General features: G+C 28.9%; 1 protein-coding gene across 33 annotated transcripts in view; it reads right to left on the reverse strand.

Moving 5' to 3' along the window:
• GluClalpha (glycine receptor alpha 1) overlaps positions 1–20753 on the reverse strand; it is a 64955-nt gene that overhangs the window by 23350 nt on the left and 20852 nt on the right. For 22 of the 33 annotated variants that reach the window (XR_011396959.1, XM_070111550.1, XM_070111547.1 and 19 more), the window contains 3 exons: positions 18445–18589; positions 16243–16355; positions 7448–7518 (listed from right to left, as the gene is read on the reverse strand). Coding sequence is in view for 32 of the 33 variants with exons in the window: in XM_070111550.1 (XP_069967651.1) it covers positions 7448–7518; positions 16243–16355; positions 18445–18506 (246 nt within the window). In the remaining variant the exon portion in view is untranslated. Of the gene's footprint in view, positions 1–7447; positions 7519–12005; positions 12074–15125; positions 15194–16242; positions 16356–18444; positions 18590–20753 lie in introns of all 33 variants that reach the window. The other 11 variants (XM_070111521.1, XM_070111513.1, XM_070111494.1 and 8 more) reach the window with 2 other exon arrangements.

Here is a 20753-nt window from a genome sequence, read left to right on the forward strand (position 1 = left end):
GAGTTGGTGTAAGAAATTTCTTCGCAAAAATAACAGTTCATGCCAGCATACGAGTACAAAGCATGTGTCAAGCAAGCAATAGTTAAAGTCAAGCAGACAAGCAAGATAAATGCAACATCAAAAGCGCTAGCGATAAGCAGTTTGTTCGGTTAGTACAGTTATAAGATTGGAAAGCAACATGCAGCAGCGGTAATGCAGTGGCATTCAAATATTTCTGTCACATTCACCAATAGCATACATTATACCATATAAGTATTATATTATATTAGGTAATCAGTAATCAGTTGGTAAATACATATACTAAACATTTATATAAAAGTAAATATATTTTAGCAAGTATTGCGTTAACAATATTAAAAGTTGTATGGTATTGAATATATTGTAAGCAGTAGGCAGGCAAAAATTAACTGTAATAAATATACGTAACTTATAAAGTAACTGTTATAATTAGGTAGCAGCTTAATTTATAAATCATCATCATTTAATTGTAAGTACATTTGTAACGTTTCAGTTATTAAATAAAGTGAAAATATTGTGTAAAATTAAGCACTTAAAATACGTGGCAGCATTAAATTAAAGTGCTTATTTTCAGATTTTTTTTTATTGTAATATATGTATCGCACATTACTAAAGTTCAAAACCTTATTATGATTGCGCAGCAACAATATTATGCACTGATTTTATTTCATAGCTATAGTGTTGCTAAGTTAAATTGCTCCAAGTTATGTATTTGCAATAAAATTTTTATTAAAGAATTAATTGTATGTATATATTAAAAGTGTAATTTTTGTTAAATTTTCATTTTCATTAAAAATCCTATATAATTGTAGTAGTGCAGTTTCTAATAGCTAGCGTTAGAGTAATTGGTAGCGATTTGGGTTGTTAAAAAAACGAATTAGCTATAGCTATACGAATTTAATTTGCCACTACGATTAACATAACGAATAAAGCCGTGTTATGACTTTGACATAGCTTGTAGTATCACCCTGACTAGCTTTTACAATATTAAAGGCGTACCACTATGTAGTGTGAAATTTCAAGAAAATCATTATTTTTATTTTGGCCTGTTTCGACAGTATATAGATATAAAATACTTACTTTTTAAATAAATATTTCAAATAGTTTTGAGTTACAGCTTGCTAAAGTGTAGCCGAAAAAAATTTTTTCAAAGACTGCCATTTATACTTTACAACTTTATAGGTAATACCTTATAAATTCATAATCTTTAATACTATTTTGTTTTCAATCACGGCGAAGACCGCAACCACTACAACAGTGGACGATTTGTTTTTTAATTATTTGGGAAATAGCGAATAACTCGCTTAAAATAAAAATATTTCTGAAAGTGCTTGTGTATATTGATAAATTAAGTATTTTCAAATATAAACTCAAAATTTTTATATATTTCTTCCTAGAGCCGTTACTCATTAGCAATATCACAAATTAAAATTAGTAGAAACCATTTTTAAAGTGAAAACTTTACTTGGCTTTCGTTTTAATTTTTCATTAAAAAACACTGTGGTAAAAGATTCCCAGGAAAACGTGGTATTTTGCTATTTTTGGTCAATAATTAATGACATTCTCAGTAATTAACTAACTAGACTATATATTACTCATTTTCCCGGATTCAAATATTAACTAATTAGTTGTAAAATGTGAAAATATAAACTTTTTTTATTAAATTTTCATTTACGCTTTTAACTTGTGGATTTTATACAGAATTACATGAGCATAAATAAATTGAATAGAAAAAATTTATGATTCTTTTAATGATTAATCAGAAATAAAAAACCAAAAACATGTACAGGTACTAAATTACTACGTAGAAACGTGCACATTTACATGCAACAGTGATAAAATAAGGGTTACCGGATAATCTAAAAGCAACAGAGAAAACACCTAAACAAAATATTGAAATAGCGTTAAGAGAAGTTTAGACGTAAATAAAGCAATGAAAAGAATATTGTTTTACGCTGTTCTGCATAATTATACAATAATTAACAAGAAACGAACTAATTAACCAAAACAAAAATGAACAAATGTAATAAAAACCAATTCAACAAGGTAAACTTAATAAAAATAACGCTTTAAAGACTGCTGGAATGTAATTTAGCAGTACGAGTACAGTACTTACGAAGTACAGGTAATCGGATAAAAAATCTGTTAGCACCGTTTTTTAAAGAAAATTACTCACGATTCACATTGCAAGCTTTTTTTTTTTAATTGACGAATTATTATACAAATTAGTTAATTTATAAAATTACTCACTATTAAAGTAAATATTGCAGAATTATTAATAATTAATTAATGCTATTTGTTCAAAAATAACTATTGCTCTGCCCGCAGTTACGTTCAAAGAGCACTCCTGACTGAAATATATATGTAAATAGACTTTTTAGACGAAATAAGTAATTTCTAGTATAAACGCACTATAAAACAGTTAGCTTCTCCTTTTGTTAATTCGATATATGCAATTATGCTCAACAAAAGCTATCAGTTGAAACGCAGACAAAGGTTTCGCAGGAAATCAGATTTCATAATTAAACTATAAAAATTAAGAAATGAAAAGTTGATGATATTTGTGCGCCTAACTGTACATTATGTAAATTAAATACACTATATATGTATGTAATATTGATATGCTTTTAGTGTTGTCATATTGTAATAATATTATTTATTGCTCTCACTTTACGCATATATAAATCTGGAATTTTTTTTTAATATTATGCCTAATATATAACTTAGTTTTTACAGTGAAATTATAAACATATTTACCAGCTTTGTGTCTCTTGTAGACTTGTAAGTATTGCACATATATGTGAGTAAATACAATTGTGTATTAGTTTTGCGGCGTTAAACAACACTGTTTGGTGCTTGATAAATCGTTATGTGCTTCTACTTTATTTATTTCAACACTGATTTTTGCACCAATGCACATTTTGGTTAAAAAAAATATTATTTATGTAATATTGCTGTACACTTTATTGTTGTTATTATTTACGTTTACATTATTGACTTAACTGGTGGACTTTTAGTTTCGTTAAAAGTAAGCAGTAAATCAAACAATGTGGAAATAGCGGTTTTGTACAAAGTGTACTCGAAATAGACATGATGAAATGAGCGAACAGATATTATAGTAAAAAATCATGAAAAATGTGAGATTGATGACTTTTAAAGCAATAATTTAAAAAAAAAGTATGTACAATATAGTATATATAAAAATTTTACTGGAAATTTATTATTTTTTAATTTAATTTTAAAATCTTTTCTAAAAATATATTATTTTTTATTTCAATTTTTTTTTTTAGAAATTTTTTTTTAGCTTAGCATGAGTAATACCACGAAATTGAATACCGCAGCAAGTATAATAACAAAATTTAAATATAAAATACTATTCAAAAAACTAATTTTTGATAACTGCAAATGCGCGAGATTCGCTTGATAATATAGATAAAATCAATTTGTTTTAAAAATATTATTAGACTATGATATGCAAAATGAATATCTTTTATAAATCTTTAGAAAAAACTTTTCGTAAAATCTAACTAAACTCGAAACAACTCCATTATCATTGGCCATGGATTAATCTTTTTAAAATTTTGCATATCTTCCCGAGATCATATTAGATGCCAATGCTTTTAACTAATGAACTAAGGAGTTAAAAAGTGGTTTAAAACTGTAGATTCTTCTTAGTTCAAAACATAGGTTAGGTGAAAACTGCTAACGATCGCAAGGTCATACCCAAATTCATAGGCAAGCTATAAACACTTTTAAAATTCCCGAAAATGATTAAGTAGATTCCTCCTGTTTTTTATGTTTACAAATGTGTTGTGGTTTGTCTCTTGAGCTTTCCTTATTGAAAACAGAAACTATTAATACATGTAATCTCTACCATTTAATAATAAAAAGCTAGCAACAACTATATAGATCTACGAAAGAAAAATCTGTGAAAAACTAAAAGTATGCCCTTTTGATTGTTCTCTTTGTTGTGTTAGGCACATTCTTTACAAGGGCATTTATAAAAAGAGTTTCTAATTTTTCTCAACAAAAACTTAAAAACATAATGTAGGTATGTACTTAGGCTTGCCATAAGTTCTGTTACAAGTGCAGGCTGTTAGAAAAACGATTAATGAAATTTTAGTCGAAATGGTCAACTTTTGCTTTTACACGAACCCTCAAACGATTTCGACATTGTTCAATGTCATGCATCAATTCATTAACTGTTACTCTTGGTATTGACGATGCAGCTTGTTCCTAAGATTAAGACACTCCAAATTTCTGTGTGGTAATCGATGGACCATATTCTTCTAAACACAAACAATATTCCAATGGATTTAAATCGGTACTTCTAGATGATCCTTCATATGCAGTTATGAAACCAGTAATATTGATTTTAAGCCACTGCTTGGTGTCTATTGCTTTGTGTGCTGAAACAGAAACTTGCCGAAAGATGCATTACTCTCCAGCGTAAAGCATTCTAAAGCATCCTGCTGAGCCTCAGGTTTAACTGTTTTTCACAGAAGTGAGTAGGTGTAACGCCTTTACTTCCCACCAAAGCATTAAAACAGCTAGATTGTGAGCACGTTGAACCGTTGGAATAACATTCCTGGCGCTTTGGAAGTTTTTGCTTAATTAATACTTTTTTAATAGTTGACTGACGGTAGGCTTGACTTTGATTTGGTCGATATATCCATATCCTTTGACATAACTTTTTGTTTTCTAAAAGGCTTTCTGTGAATATATTTGCAAATAGTTTTTATGGCTAAATTGGTTTGAAATACGCGAGGACTATCACTTCTTTTTATGTCAACAACTCCACACGTTTGGGAAACACTAAAAGACAGACACTAAGTTTTTTGAGTTGCTCTTAAATTGCGTTTTTTTCCATACTTATTTTCTCGGTGTATGCATTTTAAACTTTGTAACACAACTTATGGCAAGACTAAGTATATATGTATGGTATGTACATATATACTTTTACATTGTAGATATTAATTTATTAGAAATAAACACAACAATAATGGATTTTAATGATAAAAACCGCAGTTTCCGAAATTATGAATATGAGTTTTAAATGTTTTAATTTTCTTTAAAATCAAAAATAATAATTTTAATTTAAAACTCAAACTAAAAAACATTTGAAAATGCTACAATGAACAGAATTGTTAAAAGATGCACACGATTTCGAAATGTGAGAAACGATAAAATCATATGGACTTTATGACACAAACAAGCACAGTTCTTAAACCAAAAAAAACTTATGTGTTTATAAATATAAATGTATGGTATGTATTGGAATAATAGTTGATAGACATAGTTAGGTTAAATATCAATGGTATTCTTCTTTAATTACAATTTACAGCTTTACGTGTAGTCGGAAAACAAGCGTAGACATTAGAATATATTAGTACAGTGGAAAATGTATGTCACTGGAGTGGAGAAATAATAAATATTGTAGTTAGGTTAGTAATGAAAATTGTGATGCTGTTGTGAACAAAAGTTTTTTACTTAAACCATGAAAAATACACATCTGATTTTTTTACATTAAATATTTATTCTTGTATAATACAAATACATTGATATTGTTCATTAGATATCATATACAAATACATACATGTATTGACTTTGATTTCGTAAACATAACTATTACGTTTAGTTAGTAATGAAAATCGAAAACAGAAATATTTATTTATAAAATCATAGTTTATTTAACACAAAAGCAATTTTGGTTTTGTAATTTACATAGAGAAAACGGTAGTAGTTGTTGTTATTACAAGTGGTGAATTGCTGCTTAAAAAGTGAAAGTGAAAGCTGAAATGGCCGAGTAATCGAGTTGTTACGAAAGCGTTGGGTTTTAAGCGTGTCGCAAATTGAACACTTCTCGCATGTAGAACGATGAAGACGGGTGTGATTATTAAGGTCCAACAGCTGTGTGGGATTATAGTACAATTGAGTGTTTTGAGTTTGAGTTTTGCCTTTAGCTGGCTATAAGGATGAGCTATTTGAATTGAAAAGCTGTTAAGTATGGTCACCAGAGCCTGGTAGCAGTGAATTATATTTCTTTTTGAAACGTGTTTTGCGGTATCTTACAAAAGAAGTTTGGTTTTCAGAACATATAATTCTATAAAGCTAAGCAGCAACTTTTGTGTATAGCAAGTTTTTTGATCGAATACGCACTTTTTAGTAAAGGTGTTTTTGGTCAAAAATAAATTATGAAATAATTATATATAAAATTTTTGAAATAGGCAATCATTGAGTAGCTTTTAAACAGTGTGATTGTAGCGACTTAGTTTCCTTTAGGGGTTATATCCAGCTGTGAATTGGCAAAAGAAAAAAAATGGATTTCTCTGTTTTTTTTTCATTTATGGTATATATTATATATTTGCATATATTAGAGAATACTCTCCGAAAATTCGCAGTAAATACGGCAAATAGATTCAGAGATGTGAGCGTGTTTAAAAAAAACACTTCAACCTAGTGTAATCGGTTCTCAAAATTTTAAACGCATTTTTTCAAAACGCTGTTTTCAGTGTCGGTGAAGTAAATTTCTCCGAAACAGCTGCACCGATTGATTTGAAATTTGCACACCACTTTCTTAGAAATAATTATCGGTTAATGAACGAAACAATAGAATTTTTGATAATAATTTTTTATGCCACGCTGATGTGTAAATTTTATCAAAAATAGAAATTTTGACTAGTCCTTCGATCATTACCTGTATTCATCTAGAGTAATAATAATTTATTAATCAAAAAATCAGCAGAAATCATGCTCATCGCCATATACATTTTTTCGAATCTCCTGGAGATCGAATACGAAATCAAGTTAAGCAAAAGTTTTTCAAAATGAATCGCCGATTATTAAAGCAATTTAAATTCTGTAAATGCGCATTTATATACTTATTTATTAAATAAAATGCCTCTTAAAAAAAATTACAAAAAATGCGTTTTTAGACTTGCAAGTGGATATAACCTCTTAGATTGCTATTACTTAGATAAAATATTAGTTTATTATTATTAATTGTGGTTAATTACCAAAGGCATTAAAGCTGCATTTAAGTTTTCTAATTAAATGTAAGTCACTAACTCTTCATGTCAGAAGAAATTGGGAAATATAAAATATTATATAATTCCAAAACACAACAAATTACACTTGCGATGTTAGAACTTTGAACTATTTTACAGAGTTATTTTTAAAAAAAAAACGTTACCCTCCGTTATACTCAGATGTAGATAATAGTTTCTGAACTTGCTTTACAATATCGGCCTATCGTTCCAAAAAGTTATTTGCACCTATTAGTAACAGCTGTTTGAAAAACCACTCAATGATATTCAATATTAATTATACAGTATGTATAACATACATTAATGGCCTCATTATAAATGTTGGTGTTTTTTTTAAACTGTTGATATTAATTTGCTCACTGTTTAAAGACTGGAAAACTCACCATTTTGTAATCGTCGATTTTTGAGATTGACCGTAGGAACATGTTGACATAGACAAGAGTAGGCGCATTTTCTAGAATTTCACATTCGATTTTGACTATTTAGTATAGGTTCTTTGATTGATGAACAAAAAATGTTTCTTATTGGCTCAAAAAAAAAAAAATAATAAATAACAAGAAAAAAACGTTAACTTCGATTGCACCGAAGCTATAATACCCTATATAAATACAAAAGGTTCCTTACAAGCACATCATTCCGATCGTTCAGTTTGTATGGCAATAACTAATGCCAAATTTCATGAAGAAATTGCGTCGAATGAAAAAGCTTTCCATACATGAACTTGATTCCGATCGTCCAGTTTGTATGGCAGCTATATGCTATAGTGGTCGAATATCGACATCGGTTCCGACAAATGAGCAGCTTTGAGAAAAGGACATGTGCAAAATTGCAGATCGACATCTTAAAAACGGAGGGGTAGTTCGTATATACATATACAGACAGACAGACAGATGAACAGATGGGCGGACGGACAGACGGATAGACAGACGAACATGGCTAAATCAACTCAGCTTATCATGCTGATCATATATCGTATATATTTTATAGGGTCTCCGACGTTTCCTTCTGGGTGTTACAAACTTTATGGCAAACTTAATATACCCTGTTCAGGGTATAAAAACTTGTATACATTACTAATGTAATCAAAAGTATTCATAAATAAACCAAAATTATAAATAACCGAAACAAATTGGCACAAACCTTATTTATAAATTTAAAAAAAAAATTTTTTATTTTAATATAATTTTTTTTTTTGTGACAAAATATAGGACAAAAATATACGATATAAATTATGTTTGTAACAAAAAAAGTAAATAATTTTATATGTATATTTCAGGCATAAATGCGCTTTAATATGCTGTACATAAACTATATCAATGCTCGATACCTATTTCCAACTTTAAAAACAATTAAGTATATTAACATTTTTCTCTAAAGCCTATCCGTACGCGCAATTGATGCAGGCTGCTCCATTTACGTTCTAATATTTTTATTAAAAAATTATATTTACTAAATAATGTTTGGCATTATTATATAATCACAATACCTTTTTAAGAGTATTCTTAAATCTAAATTATATCTCAAAGTTATGTTTGAGAAATGTTGTTCTTAAATAATTACACCTCTTGTGATTTTAAATAATACTTTAATTTAATACGTCGCTAAAGTACATAAGTACGATACTAACTCACTTATGTATATCACGTATGTATTTCCTATATACAGTATATGAGTATACCATAAATATTCGTACTAGTTTAGAATATAAATTTTTTTTTTTCGTTTTTGAAAGTATTGATGAAATTGTGAACGAAATGAAAGTGAATGAAATAATTGTAAATTATTTTATGATTGCGGGTACGTTGTTAAATAAGTATATTTTGAAAAATGTCTGTATGGATCTCATTTAAAGTAATCATGATGTGGGTAAAAAACATATGCATTGAAAACACTTGTGATGCGTTGAAATTAAACATAAAAAACACAAATACATATTAATATGGTCTGTAGCACGTTTTATCAAACAACGGTTTACTCATGTCAGTTAATTTTTATGTAATTTCTTCGCTTGCTTTACGTCATATTTGGGTTTGTGCAGCGGTATTTAACTAATTTCATTTTATTTTATATTTATTTAACAAAAGAGCGAAATCATGAAATTAACGCATACAAATGAAAATTAAAAATTAATATAATGACCTTAAACATACTCTTATTACTACTCAAATAATTATAAAAAATAAATTAAAAAAGTGTGTTAGTGAGTGAAACAATTATCAATCGATATATATTTATGTACTGATGATTAGTATCAGCTAATTTCGAATTACACGATTTTTTTTTAACAAAAACGGTATTAACGACGTTTAAAGCATACAAAAACAAATTTTTTAATTAATTAATTTTATAGCGCTTATTAGCATATTTTCACAAAATATAATTTGGCGAACATGTACTGTAATGGGTGAGAAATAAACAGAAATCAATTAATAAAAATTATTGAAAACAAACATTATGCTGTAAACAATTTATAACTAAACACGGACATTTATTTCAACAATTATCCCATTGCACACATGTACCTATGTATGTTGGTATGTAGTTACGCAATCATTGACTTTACTTAAATTCTTACGCCTTTTTCTTACAAGTAATTAATCCGCTATTTTAATTACTATTTCGAGCGTAAACTTTCTATATATTTTATTAACACAACAATGGAAAATAAAAATAACTAAATTATAAACGTTTGCGAAATTTAATTTAAATACAAGTTTAGTTGCAGAGCGAGAGAGATAGTTAATATTAGTTAGAAATAGTTAGATAGAGAGAGTGAAAGAGATCCAAAAGACATTTTACAATAATATTGATTAGATTTTAATTTATGAATAATATAAATTTTACAAGAATATAAAGAAAATTATTATTTTACATTTTTTGCAAATAATAAAGCAATAAATTAAAGAAAATAAAATATTTAAAATTATATGCTAGACATTTGACAAAATATTGATTTACGCAATTGAAGCAACAATTAAATAAATAATAATAATCAGCTAAATTTTAATTTCACCATATTTTATGTGAGCGCTTAAAATCGAGTTACAATGCCTTTTGGAGAATTTTCTGATATTAAAGTTTTTAAAATGAAGACACTAGATAATGCTTATACGATTAGATCGAACGAAAGAATTAAGATCTTGCCGAACAAGTCATACTGCAAGTAGTATATCGATCGAGACCTCATTGGGGCAGACAAAAATGTATTATGCGCCGAGAGGATCAAGATCTTACCGAACATGCCACACTGTATAAATAATTGCATATATTTCCTAGATGCTGTTTAGAAACAAAATTTTGTCATAATGCAGAATACAATCAACTATGTACATAAGTATATGACAAATACGGAAGTCGCTAATGTGTTATTCAAGAACGTGAAATTCTATGAAATCCGTTATGATGTAACAAAAGTTGATGGCGAGTATTTCACAATACTATAAAGGAGTATGTGTTTATGAAATGGATAGCGATTTCTATTTCTAATGTGAAAGGTTTTATTAGGCTACGCAATTTTTTGCTACAATGGTGGCAACTTATATTTGTGGCGACTATATGAAGCACGTAGAAATTATTTTACATCGTCTGTTCTAATGTTAAACGGACTTATGAAACTAAAATATACCGCGATTTAGATTTGCACATTAACTGCCACTACAACTTTTACCGCATACTCTTAGAAATATTTCGCTGCTGTTACAACAACATGAAGGGTCGCATGAGCTGCCCTTATATGAAAATGTAGATCACACAAAAAAGCGAGTGTGCACGCTTAATACCTAATAGGCATATCCAAAACACATTATATTAGCGCCATAACTGAATCGATTTATTTATACTGCTAGTCTGCATTCAATTTGCTAGTTGACTAAGTAAAGGAATAATTATAAATAAACGAAGACTTTGAAGAAACTAAAAATACTATAAAAGGTGAAGTAATAATCGAAAATGTTAAATGTATTCATCAAATGAATCAATAATACAAAAATTGTATTGTACGTCAAAAAAGACATCAATATCAAAACGATTAATTATAATATTAGTAGTATTATTTAAATATTTATGTTAAGATCCAGTGTGGTATAATCATAACACTAAATTATCATATAAATTATAATACCAATTATTTTAATAGTAATCATAACATAATAATAATAAATCACATTTGCTCGTACACTTATAATAATATATGGTATATATATATAAGTTTTGTTTTGGTTTCTAGTTTTCCTTTGTTAGTATGTATGTATCAACCATTCTTACGTTGAGGTTTCTCATTATTTCTTTTATGTCGGTATATTGTATATACTATATATTATATGTATTATGTAATTGTACACTAAACACTTTTCGTTAATTAAGGACGTGTTTAGGACAATATGTAGAGGAAGGCGAAAACGCGACTTTATCCGTATGGAATTCGGTTTTACTGAAAATTCACTGAGAATTCGTTATACATATATGTAGGTATGCATGTAAATAGACACAGCGAAAAATTATATTTAGGTGAAAAGTATGGTAGATGAACATTCGCTGTAGACTTTTCCGCGCTCGAAGTACACATTATGTACGCAGTCTGGTGAGCGTTTCTTTGTGAAATTAAGTGGTTCAATAAAATTGAAGCATAAGAAGAAAATATTAGCTAATAACAGGCCTATTGCTGTGAGGAGAAATTATTTTGAGCCTAAAGGACATATTCACCACGCGTTCAGACTTCTTTGCAGGGTATGCGGAGACACTCGTTTAATGGCGCTTTGCTAACTGTTCTAATTATGGTTTAATTAACATTTTACAAAATACACACTACAGAATACGAAAGTACGAATATTTGTGTTTTAATGGACTGTTGTTTGTTTATATACATATATTTATATATATATATTTTTTTTTGTTTCATTTTTAGATTTTCTTTTAGTTTTTGTAAACCTAACACGCACTTACCATAGTGACATCATCGATTTTAGATATACTTCTTATGTAAATGTTGACTCGCACAACAGCGGGACCATCTGTATAATACACACACACATATACATATATATTCATACATGAAAATAGATATACGTCTAAAGTGTTAAGGAAATACACCAATAACTATAAACAATTACTTGTCTACGAGTATTTAAGGTGTTTTCTTCATGTATACAAATATTCTTATTATATAACAACCAACAAAACTGATGTTTTGTTAATACTTTTATAATTGTATATTAACTTGTTTTGGATTAGATGGGAATAACTGTTGCTGCTTTTTAATTACTTGCTCTTTCATAGTTGCAAAAGCTTTTTGTGAGCTTTTGAAAAGGTGTACGCAGTCAAAGTGCACGAAGCAACATTGCTTGCGAACTTAATACAAAAATGTCGAAATAATTCTTTCGGTAAATTGGTAAGTACTGGTGTTATTTTGCACATATTTTGACTGAAAAAAAAACTCGCAGCTTGAAAATGACATGATTTGAGTTTTGAACGGATTTACCAATATTTTGAATATAAAAAATCATAACCTAAAAATGTAATATTAAACAACAAAAAATAATATTAATAACTGAATTGATAAAACTATATAATTTATGAATATTATTAAAAAAGTAACAAGAAAATAATATATGATTAACCTGTTTATTTCCAAATGTGATTGCCGACAGTGGCAGTGACAATACGTTAAGAAAAACATGAATTTCACGAGACTTCACCGTACTACATCACTTCGATGCACAAAACGATGTTGTGCAAAAAAAAAACACAGAAATTATGGTGTTATTTACAATCCAACAAAAGTTGTGAATTAGCAACCCAACTAAGTTAAGCCTATTTGCCGCAAGTAAAGTACAACATTTGTTGAAGAAACGCTTATATTAAATAAAAAATTAAATAAAAAAACAATTTAAAAGAAAACTGTACAAACAGCTTTGATGTATTGACAAAAAAAAAACATTTGAGAAAATCAAACAAAAAGGCAAATTAACGTAAACATAATTAAGCTAACAGCAAAATACACTTATAATTAATTAATATAAACTGTATATAGAGCGTATATTATGTAGTATATAGAAACTCGTCTTGCAGTTTGGAGCACATACATATTAAGAGTTATGCACAATATAAATTTTCTCTTTAAATTTTTTTTTTTTTTTTGGAAGGATTTTACGTAGTAAAGTTCACTGTATGTTAAAATATATATAGTTGTGGATACATTTTAAAATAACTATAAATATGATAATGATTAAATATTGTTGTTAGCTAAAGAAGTATTTATAACTGTTCAGTTCCAACTTTAGAATATACTTTACTGATTTAATATTGTATATTGTTCATGAAACAGATAAAAATTACAAAAAAAAAAAACACAAATATGAATATATTAAATAACGTAATTCTAAGAAACTGCGTACAATTAAATTCTTTAAATACAGTTGCAAAGGTGACTTTTTGAACTGATGGGGTTCAACGATGTGTGTGTTTAAATCCTGGAAAACATGATTTTATGCAAAGTCTTCTACTGAAGGTCAAATAAACATATGACATATTTATTGTCAATCATTTTCAGTTTATTATCAATACTTTGTGTTGCAGAAATGTTATACGAATAGACTGTAAAATATGTACAAAATACGTACATTTGAGTGGCTGAAAAAATATGAATGTTTTCACCCCACCCTAATTAACATACATATAATATGTTTAACTGTAGTATTGCTAATTTAGACAAAAAGCCAGAATACAATATTACTATGAATTGGCAAGGAACAGCATAAACTTAGCTATAAAATTTCACATAACGAAGCGATCTTTCTGGAAACTGGCAGAGCAATGCTGAAGCAGAAGAAACGCTTCATATTCTTTTCAATTGGTAAGCAGCGAGTTAATAAAAACTACGCGAAAGCGCTTAGCAATTCGCTGAAGCATAGCATTTTCTGAAAATATTATATATTTAGCATCAATTTACAAACTTGCTTTCTGAAGACTGGTAACTTTTGAGAAAATATCTTATTAGGAAAAAGCGCTAAAATCAATTCAACGAAATCAACTTAGCCGCGAATATTGTAGTTGAAGCATAAGTCTTTAGTTTCGTTTGGATTGTTTTATTTTACGATTTCCTTAAAAATGTGAAGAAAGAAATTTCTGTAATGTTAAAGGAAATGTTTTTTTTTTCTATAACGCAAATATTTTTTTTCAACTGCAGCAAAGACTTTGCATTTTGAGTTTTGTATTATGTATATTACTGGATTGTTTATTTTCAAGCAGCCAATGATGTCTTGTGTATGTCAAAATGCAGAAAATCAGCTTAACACTATTTGTATAGAGATCATTTATGATGTATGTAAGTAAGTAGTGGTTTAAAATAATAATGTAGTGAGCAGTGAGTAACGCGGGAATTGCATGACAATTAATAAATTTGTTTTTTACAACCAATCGGTGAGAGTGGAAGTTATCATAAGGTTGTTGTTATTTGCTTTACTAATAAGTATACGATAGTAAAAAAGTGATGATGGCAATATATTCGTTTATTTTTTATTTTTTTTGTTTTTAATGGAAATGTTGATGATTTTGCTGGCTAAAAGTGTTTGAAGTCTATCTAAAATTCTCTGCACCCGCTGCCAACTATGTTTGTAATAAATGCAAGCTATTTTTAAATTTATTTATAGATTTATTAAATTTTAATCTTTAAAGCATCTTTACTGTTTATTTTTTGTGGTATTATTTAATGGCTACAAGAGCAAAAGGGTTTTTGAGTAAATGCGAGTAAATATGTTTGTTAGGCAATTAATGCAATGCTTGTTTTTATTTGTGAGCATTCCATAAAGGGGAGAAGTATATAGTTCATTCAATGTAATATCTTGGGAATACAAAATAACTTTTCTTGGTTAAGCGCTTTTCTTGGTAATTTTATGTGATGAGTTTTTGGGTATTTATTTTTTGAGTAATTTTTGCTTATATGGCTTGCAAGTCAATAAATATATTAATTTGAAATTTTTTATTTTGTAAAAGTTTTTATGCTATTTTTATAAGATGACTTTTGCTTGATATTGTGTGCTTTTTGTAACTTTTTGCTAAACTTACCATTTTTATATCACTAATCGTCATTATACTTCGTACGAAAAGATTGATTCTGACTATAGCGGGGCCATCTGTTTCGATACAGTAGGTGCACACATACACATATATATATATAGATATTTAAATGTAGGTATTGTTTAAATGTTTGTACATAAATAGCAGTTAATATTTGTTTAGGTGAACAATGATGTATGCTCATATGAATTTTAAAATAAAAAATATATGCTAATGTTCGTAAAACTGACATAACAAGTAACTAGTAAGAACTTTACACTAAAATGCCGTAACGTAATATAATTTGATGCACAGCTTTATGTGTAGTAAATGACGTAGTTATTCAATAAAATGCATTTTAGTATTAAGTAAAATACTATAAATGCTAACGTAAATATATAATTATAAAACTTCTATATTGCCTTAAATGAGCACTTCCCAATGATATTTATATTACTAAAATAAAAACAAATCATGTATGTATGTTAAGTATGTTCAGCAAATTGAAAAAAATTAAAAATAAAAATCTTTATCGTTTACAAAATTCGATATTGGTAAATTCAGCCTAAATTTTAAGCGCTTATCGCTTAAATAAACAAACTATAACTATACTTTTTATTGCCGTGGTACTAACGTAATATACATAAATTTTTTATTTTTATTTTTATAATTATTATTTTTTTAAACCAATTCTTTTTTGGAAATATCACATAATTTTTAACGCATTTTGGAATTTCTGTTTTCAATATTTTCCCAGTGTTTAATGCTAAGCTTAAAACTAATTTTAGTATAAGAATATAATTATAAAATATATTTACTGCAAAATGAACAAAAAAAACTCCATTATCACGAATTGTCGCATAAAACTAAAAAACTTTAATATTTGCTAATAAAAATATGTATGTAGGTAAAGAGAAATTAATGTTTACTTAATTTATATATTTGCCGAATTTTTTTTTTTTTTTTTTTTGTTAACACGATTTACTTAATTTCATTAAATTATTATGCATAATGTGTGTCATTTGCTCCTTTAACACAAATGCGAACTAAATACTACACAGCACTTTGTGTATTTTGTATTATTTGTTTTAATTTTTATTTTATTTTTGTTTTTTGTTGTTCTTACCCGTGCCGTTTATTCCGGATGGACGTATTCTGGCATCATATTTTCCTGCACCTAAAATTTGGTCTAAGACTTTTTTCTCCTTTTCTCGGAAATTTATTTTGGCATTATTAGCTCTGAAATTATGATATGTACGTACGTATAATTGTATTAATCGTTAGTAAGCCATCCATAAAATAAATTTTGTTTGTTTATTTTGTGAAATTTGCTTTCATTTTTAAATTTTTACACAGAAAATACCAATAATATTTGCATAGTTTACAAATTTGCATATAAATATTTGAAAAAATGGTGGGGCATCAACAGTACAATAGTGAACAAATATCTATATTATATTAAACAGTTAGAATAGTATATACAAAATTTTGTGGAGAAGCAAAAAATTTCGAATCTTTATCTGTTTTTATTATTATATTATATTAAATTGAACGTTTGGTTTCTTCCAGCATACTGTTAAACCAGCGTAACGGTTCTCAACATTATACAGTCGCACTTATCATAGTATTTTGCTCACAGCCAGAGCATATCTGTTGGCATTTAAATTGCATTTGCTGTAGCCTGTGATAGATATGCTTTGTCTAGCGTTTGCAAATAATTCCAAAATTTATGCTCCGACAAAAATTAAAAAAACATTGCAATTACAATTATTTATATAAATATGTATATATATATAGATATATATATATATAAAGCATGTATAAGTTGATAATACAAAGAGATTGAATAAAATGACCATATAAATATGTGAGTTTGTATATGGGAAACACTAATGCGGTAAAAGTGTGCAGTGTGATGGGTAATATGGAACTTCTGGAAACGCGCCGATTTAGTGCATTCATCGCATGAAGTATTCGCAAATTATTCTCATTTACCATACTTTTGCTATATATTTGGAATATTTATTATTAAAAGGAGGTGATAAAGATTATTGCCCGGTTTCCATTGTGTCAAAATCAATGACGCTACACTAAAAAGTTTGCCCTTGCGTTGACACAAGTTTTCACTGTATCAAGTAACTGTAACATTAACATGACGGCAATTAACCCAAACCATCAAATAAATTAATAAATTAAAGCAAATTTATTGCTTCTAGTTATTTATAATAAATTTTTTGTTTGTTTCAACGAATCAATCAGAGGAAGCGCTACTGTGTATACAGGTTGCTTGAAAAGTTTCTCTTCACACCAAGAAATAGCACTATTAGCTATTTTTTCTCAAGTTGGTACATCTGTCGTGAGAACACATGCAAAGTTAAAAATCTTTCTGTAAATTAATTCTTTGTTTACAAGCCATTTGAAGTTGACGTGTCTGACGATTAGATTCTTTGTTTTGAAACGCTTAAAAGCAAAGGAAATTTATGAATAATTGCTAGAAGTCTATAAGGAGCCCTCATCTTCAAAACGCACCGTTGAATTTTGGATTGGTGACCAAAAACCGCAACCACACTAGAAATCATTGAGCAAGTTCATAATATTGTTAGAAATCTCACCTTCCTTCTTCCCTCAGAAACCTGAAATAATTCCTTCGTGGCAAGCGAAGAAGCTATTACAGCCGTAGACGGGTATTTTGCAGAGCTTCCGGAAAGCCATTATAGCGATGGCATAAAATTATTAGACGATCATTGGAATAATTGTATTGAAGTTAAGGGAGATTATTTTGCATAAAAAAATATATTTGTACCAAAAACAGTATTTTTTAATTGCGAGCACAGAAACTTTTCAACCAACCTGTATGTGTAATAAACTTTAATATCTACTCGCTCTCACTCTCAATATTGAGCAATGTTGCTGTTATAAAAATCGTGGAAATCTATTTTAATATCACTGTAAACTATTTTAGTAAAAAATAGAATCAAAGCTAAAATCTCTCAATCAAGAGCCCATCACATTGCAATACTCTCTGCCTTAGTTCGTTATTGAATTGCAAAATGTATCCATAGTTATAGTTTTTCTATAAATTAGACAATTCAATAGCATAATACCATTTTTTGTTTGTGCATGAGTTTGTACAGTTGTTGTTGTGTGCAATAATATGCGCAAATGCTGTTAATATAATATTATCGTGTTACGATATTCCTATTTTGTATTTACATACGCATACCAAATGAATATGCATAATATAATAGTGAAAGCTTATATACTACGCACAAACACACACACACGCACATGTGATATAATTACATAATTTCATGACTACGGTACTTACAGTGATGCACTACATAAACTGGCAAAAAAGAATATCGCCCAAATGTAATGACCGGAGCCCATGGTTTGAACGATGAGAAAACACTTTTTATTGTATTTAGCTATAATAATTTTTTGTGTTTGTAATTTACAGTTGCGTTGAGTGCCTGAAAAGTGAAATAAAATGGAAATTAGTGATTATGTTTCTGTAATATTTAGTGCCAGTGTTGTAAAGCTATTGTAAAACCTTAAAATTTTCAAGTTCATTCGAAGCTCTAGGCATTGCAAGTCGTTGCTTTTGTTGTCCATGCAACATATCTGTACAAATTTCAAGCTCCACAACATAACTTGATAATGTGGCAAGGAAAGGAAACAATAGTCACAATCTATACCAGATAACCGCATTCCGAAAACCACACAATCTTAAAGTGAAGCCTGAATTGTTAAATTGAAAAACGTCCGGCATAAATCACAATTTTGACTACAATCCCTGTGTACGGTAATCAAATTTTTTTATTACATACATATTATATACCGACTACCTACACAACTATTCTGCTTAATTCATTTCATTAAGGTCGGAAATGGCAGAAAATTGGCATAGCCATTTGCACCAAGTGGACGAAAGCGCTGGAGGTCACACTCGGTTAATAACTACGTGTGCATGACCGCTTATGTAAGAGGTCGCACATGTGTGTGCAGATGTTCGTATAATATTTCATTAAAATAACTATCAACTGTGATTCTTACGTTTGAAGGTCAAAGTATTAAAAGAAAACTTATTAACCAGTGATTTGACTTGAATTATATAATAATAGTACATAATTTTTATACTCTTGCAAGATGTTGCTACATGGATAGATAGATTTGTTCACCTAACGGTTGTTCGTATCAACTAAAACTAATCGAACTAGATATAGGGTTATATACCTAAGCATATATAAGTGATTTGGATGACCACACGAGTTGAAATCCGGGTGACTGTCTGTCCGTCCGTACGAGCTGTAACTTGGGTAAAAATTAAGATAACTTGATGAAACTTGGTAAAAAATATGGACGAGTTCGTAGATCGACGTAATCGGACTACTGCCACGCCCACAAAACGCCATTGAACGAAAACGTATAAAATTTCATAACTAAGCCGTAAATTAAGCTACAGAACTCAAATTCAGCACAACGAATCACAATAAGGAGGGGCAACAGGGGTTTGAAAATTTTTAAAAACTGGAAGTGGCCCCGCCCTTAATAAGTTTAATGTGCATATCTTTCCAACCAATTAAGCTATAACAACAAAATTTGCACAGGACTAATTGTTTCAAGCACACTTACGCTTGTGTGAAAATAGGTGAAATCGGACGATAACCGCGCCCACTCCGCATAAAACAGTTTTGTTAAAAACTACTAAAAGTATGATAAATCAATAACTAAATGCGTCAGGGACATTAAATTTTACATCCAGAATGGCACGAGAAGGCTTTGTAGGAGCCAGTGTCAAAATTGCACGATGGGCGTGGCATCGCCCTCTTTTAGCTGAATATTTCGGCACCTGCTCGAACGATTTCAACCAAATTCGGTACATAACATTCTTCTAATATTCCTATGTTACAGGACGAAAATGCACGAGTATGAAATGCTCGGTTACACCCGAACTTAACCCTTCCTAATTTGTTTTTTTTTAACTCTGCTCTAAACAAATGATTTTTTAATGAATTTAAAGCCTAACAAATGTGATAAATTCAAGGTTACTTGCAAAGAAAGGCGTTTCTATTTGTACAACTTTTATGGCCGGGGTGAAAAATTTACCCTGACGGTTGTGATTTGGCAATCATATTTAGCAATTTAATTTAATTTTTAGCATTAATCGGTTTTAAGTTTTTATAAATATTTAAAATATCTTAATATTTATATTATCTTAAATTTCTATAGAATATTGACTAGACTTTACATATCCCCACAAGAAAAAGTCCATTGAGCCAGAAATGCGTCTCATCGCTGAACAAAATGTGGCTCGAAAACGTCGGATCTTCTCTGGAACTTTTCGAGAGCCCATAGAGCGAAGCGTTTTCGCTTGAGAGTGAGAGTATTTCTTCCATATACGAGTATTGGTGCTGATTTGTATGCAATCTCTGCAACCTCAGCTCTACAGCAATGAGAATCGTGAATAATCAATTTCCAATACTGGAGAACAATAACATTTGCTACATTCGCATATGACCATATTGTTTATTGCATTGCCGACAGTATGTTCGTATTAAAGAATTATTTTTATATTTGAACTTATTACCATTCCATAAATTTATGTGCATTAAATGTGCAATTAACAGGAACATA

Source organism: Bactrocera oleae, chromosome 2 (assembly GCF_042242935.1).
Source record: "Bactrocera oleae isolate idBacOlea1 chromosome 2, idBacOlea1, whole genome shotgun sequence".
In the NCBI taxonomy this organism is placed as follows: domain Eukaryota; kingdom Metazoa; phylum Arthropoda; class Insecta; order Diptera; family Tephritidae; genus Bactrocera; species Bactrocera oleae.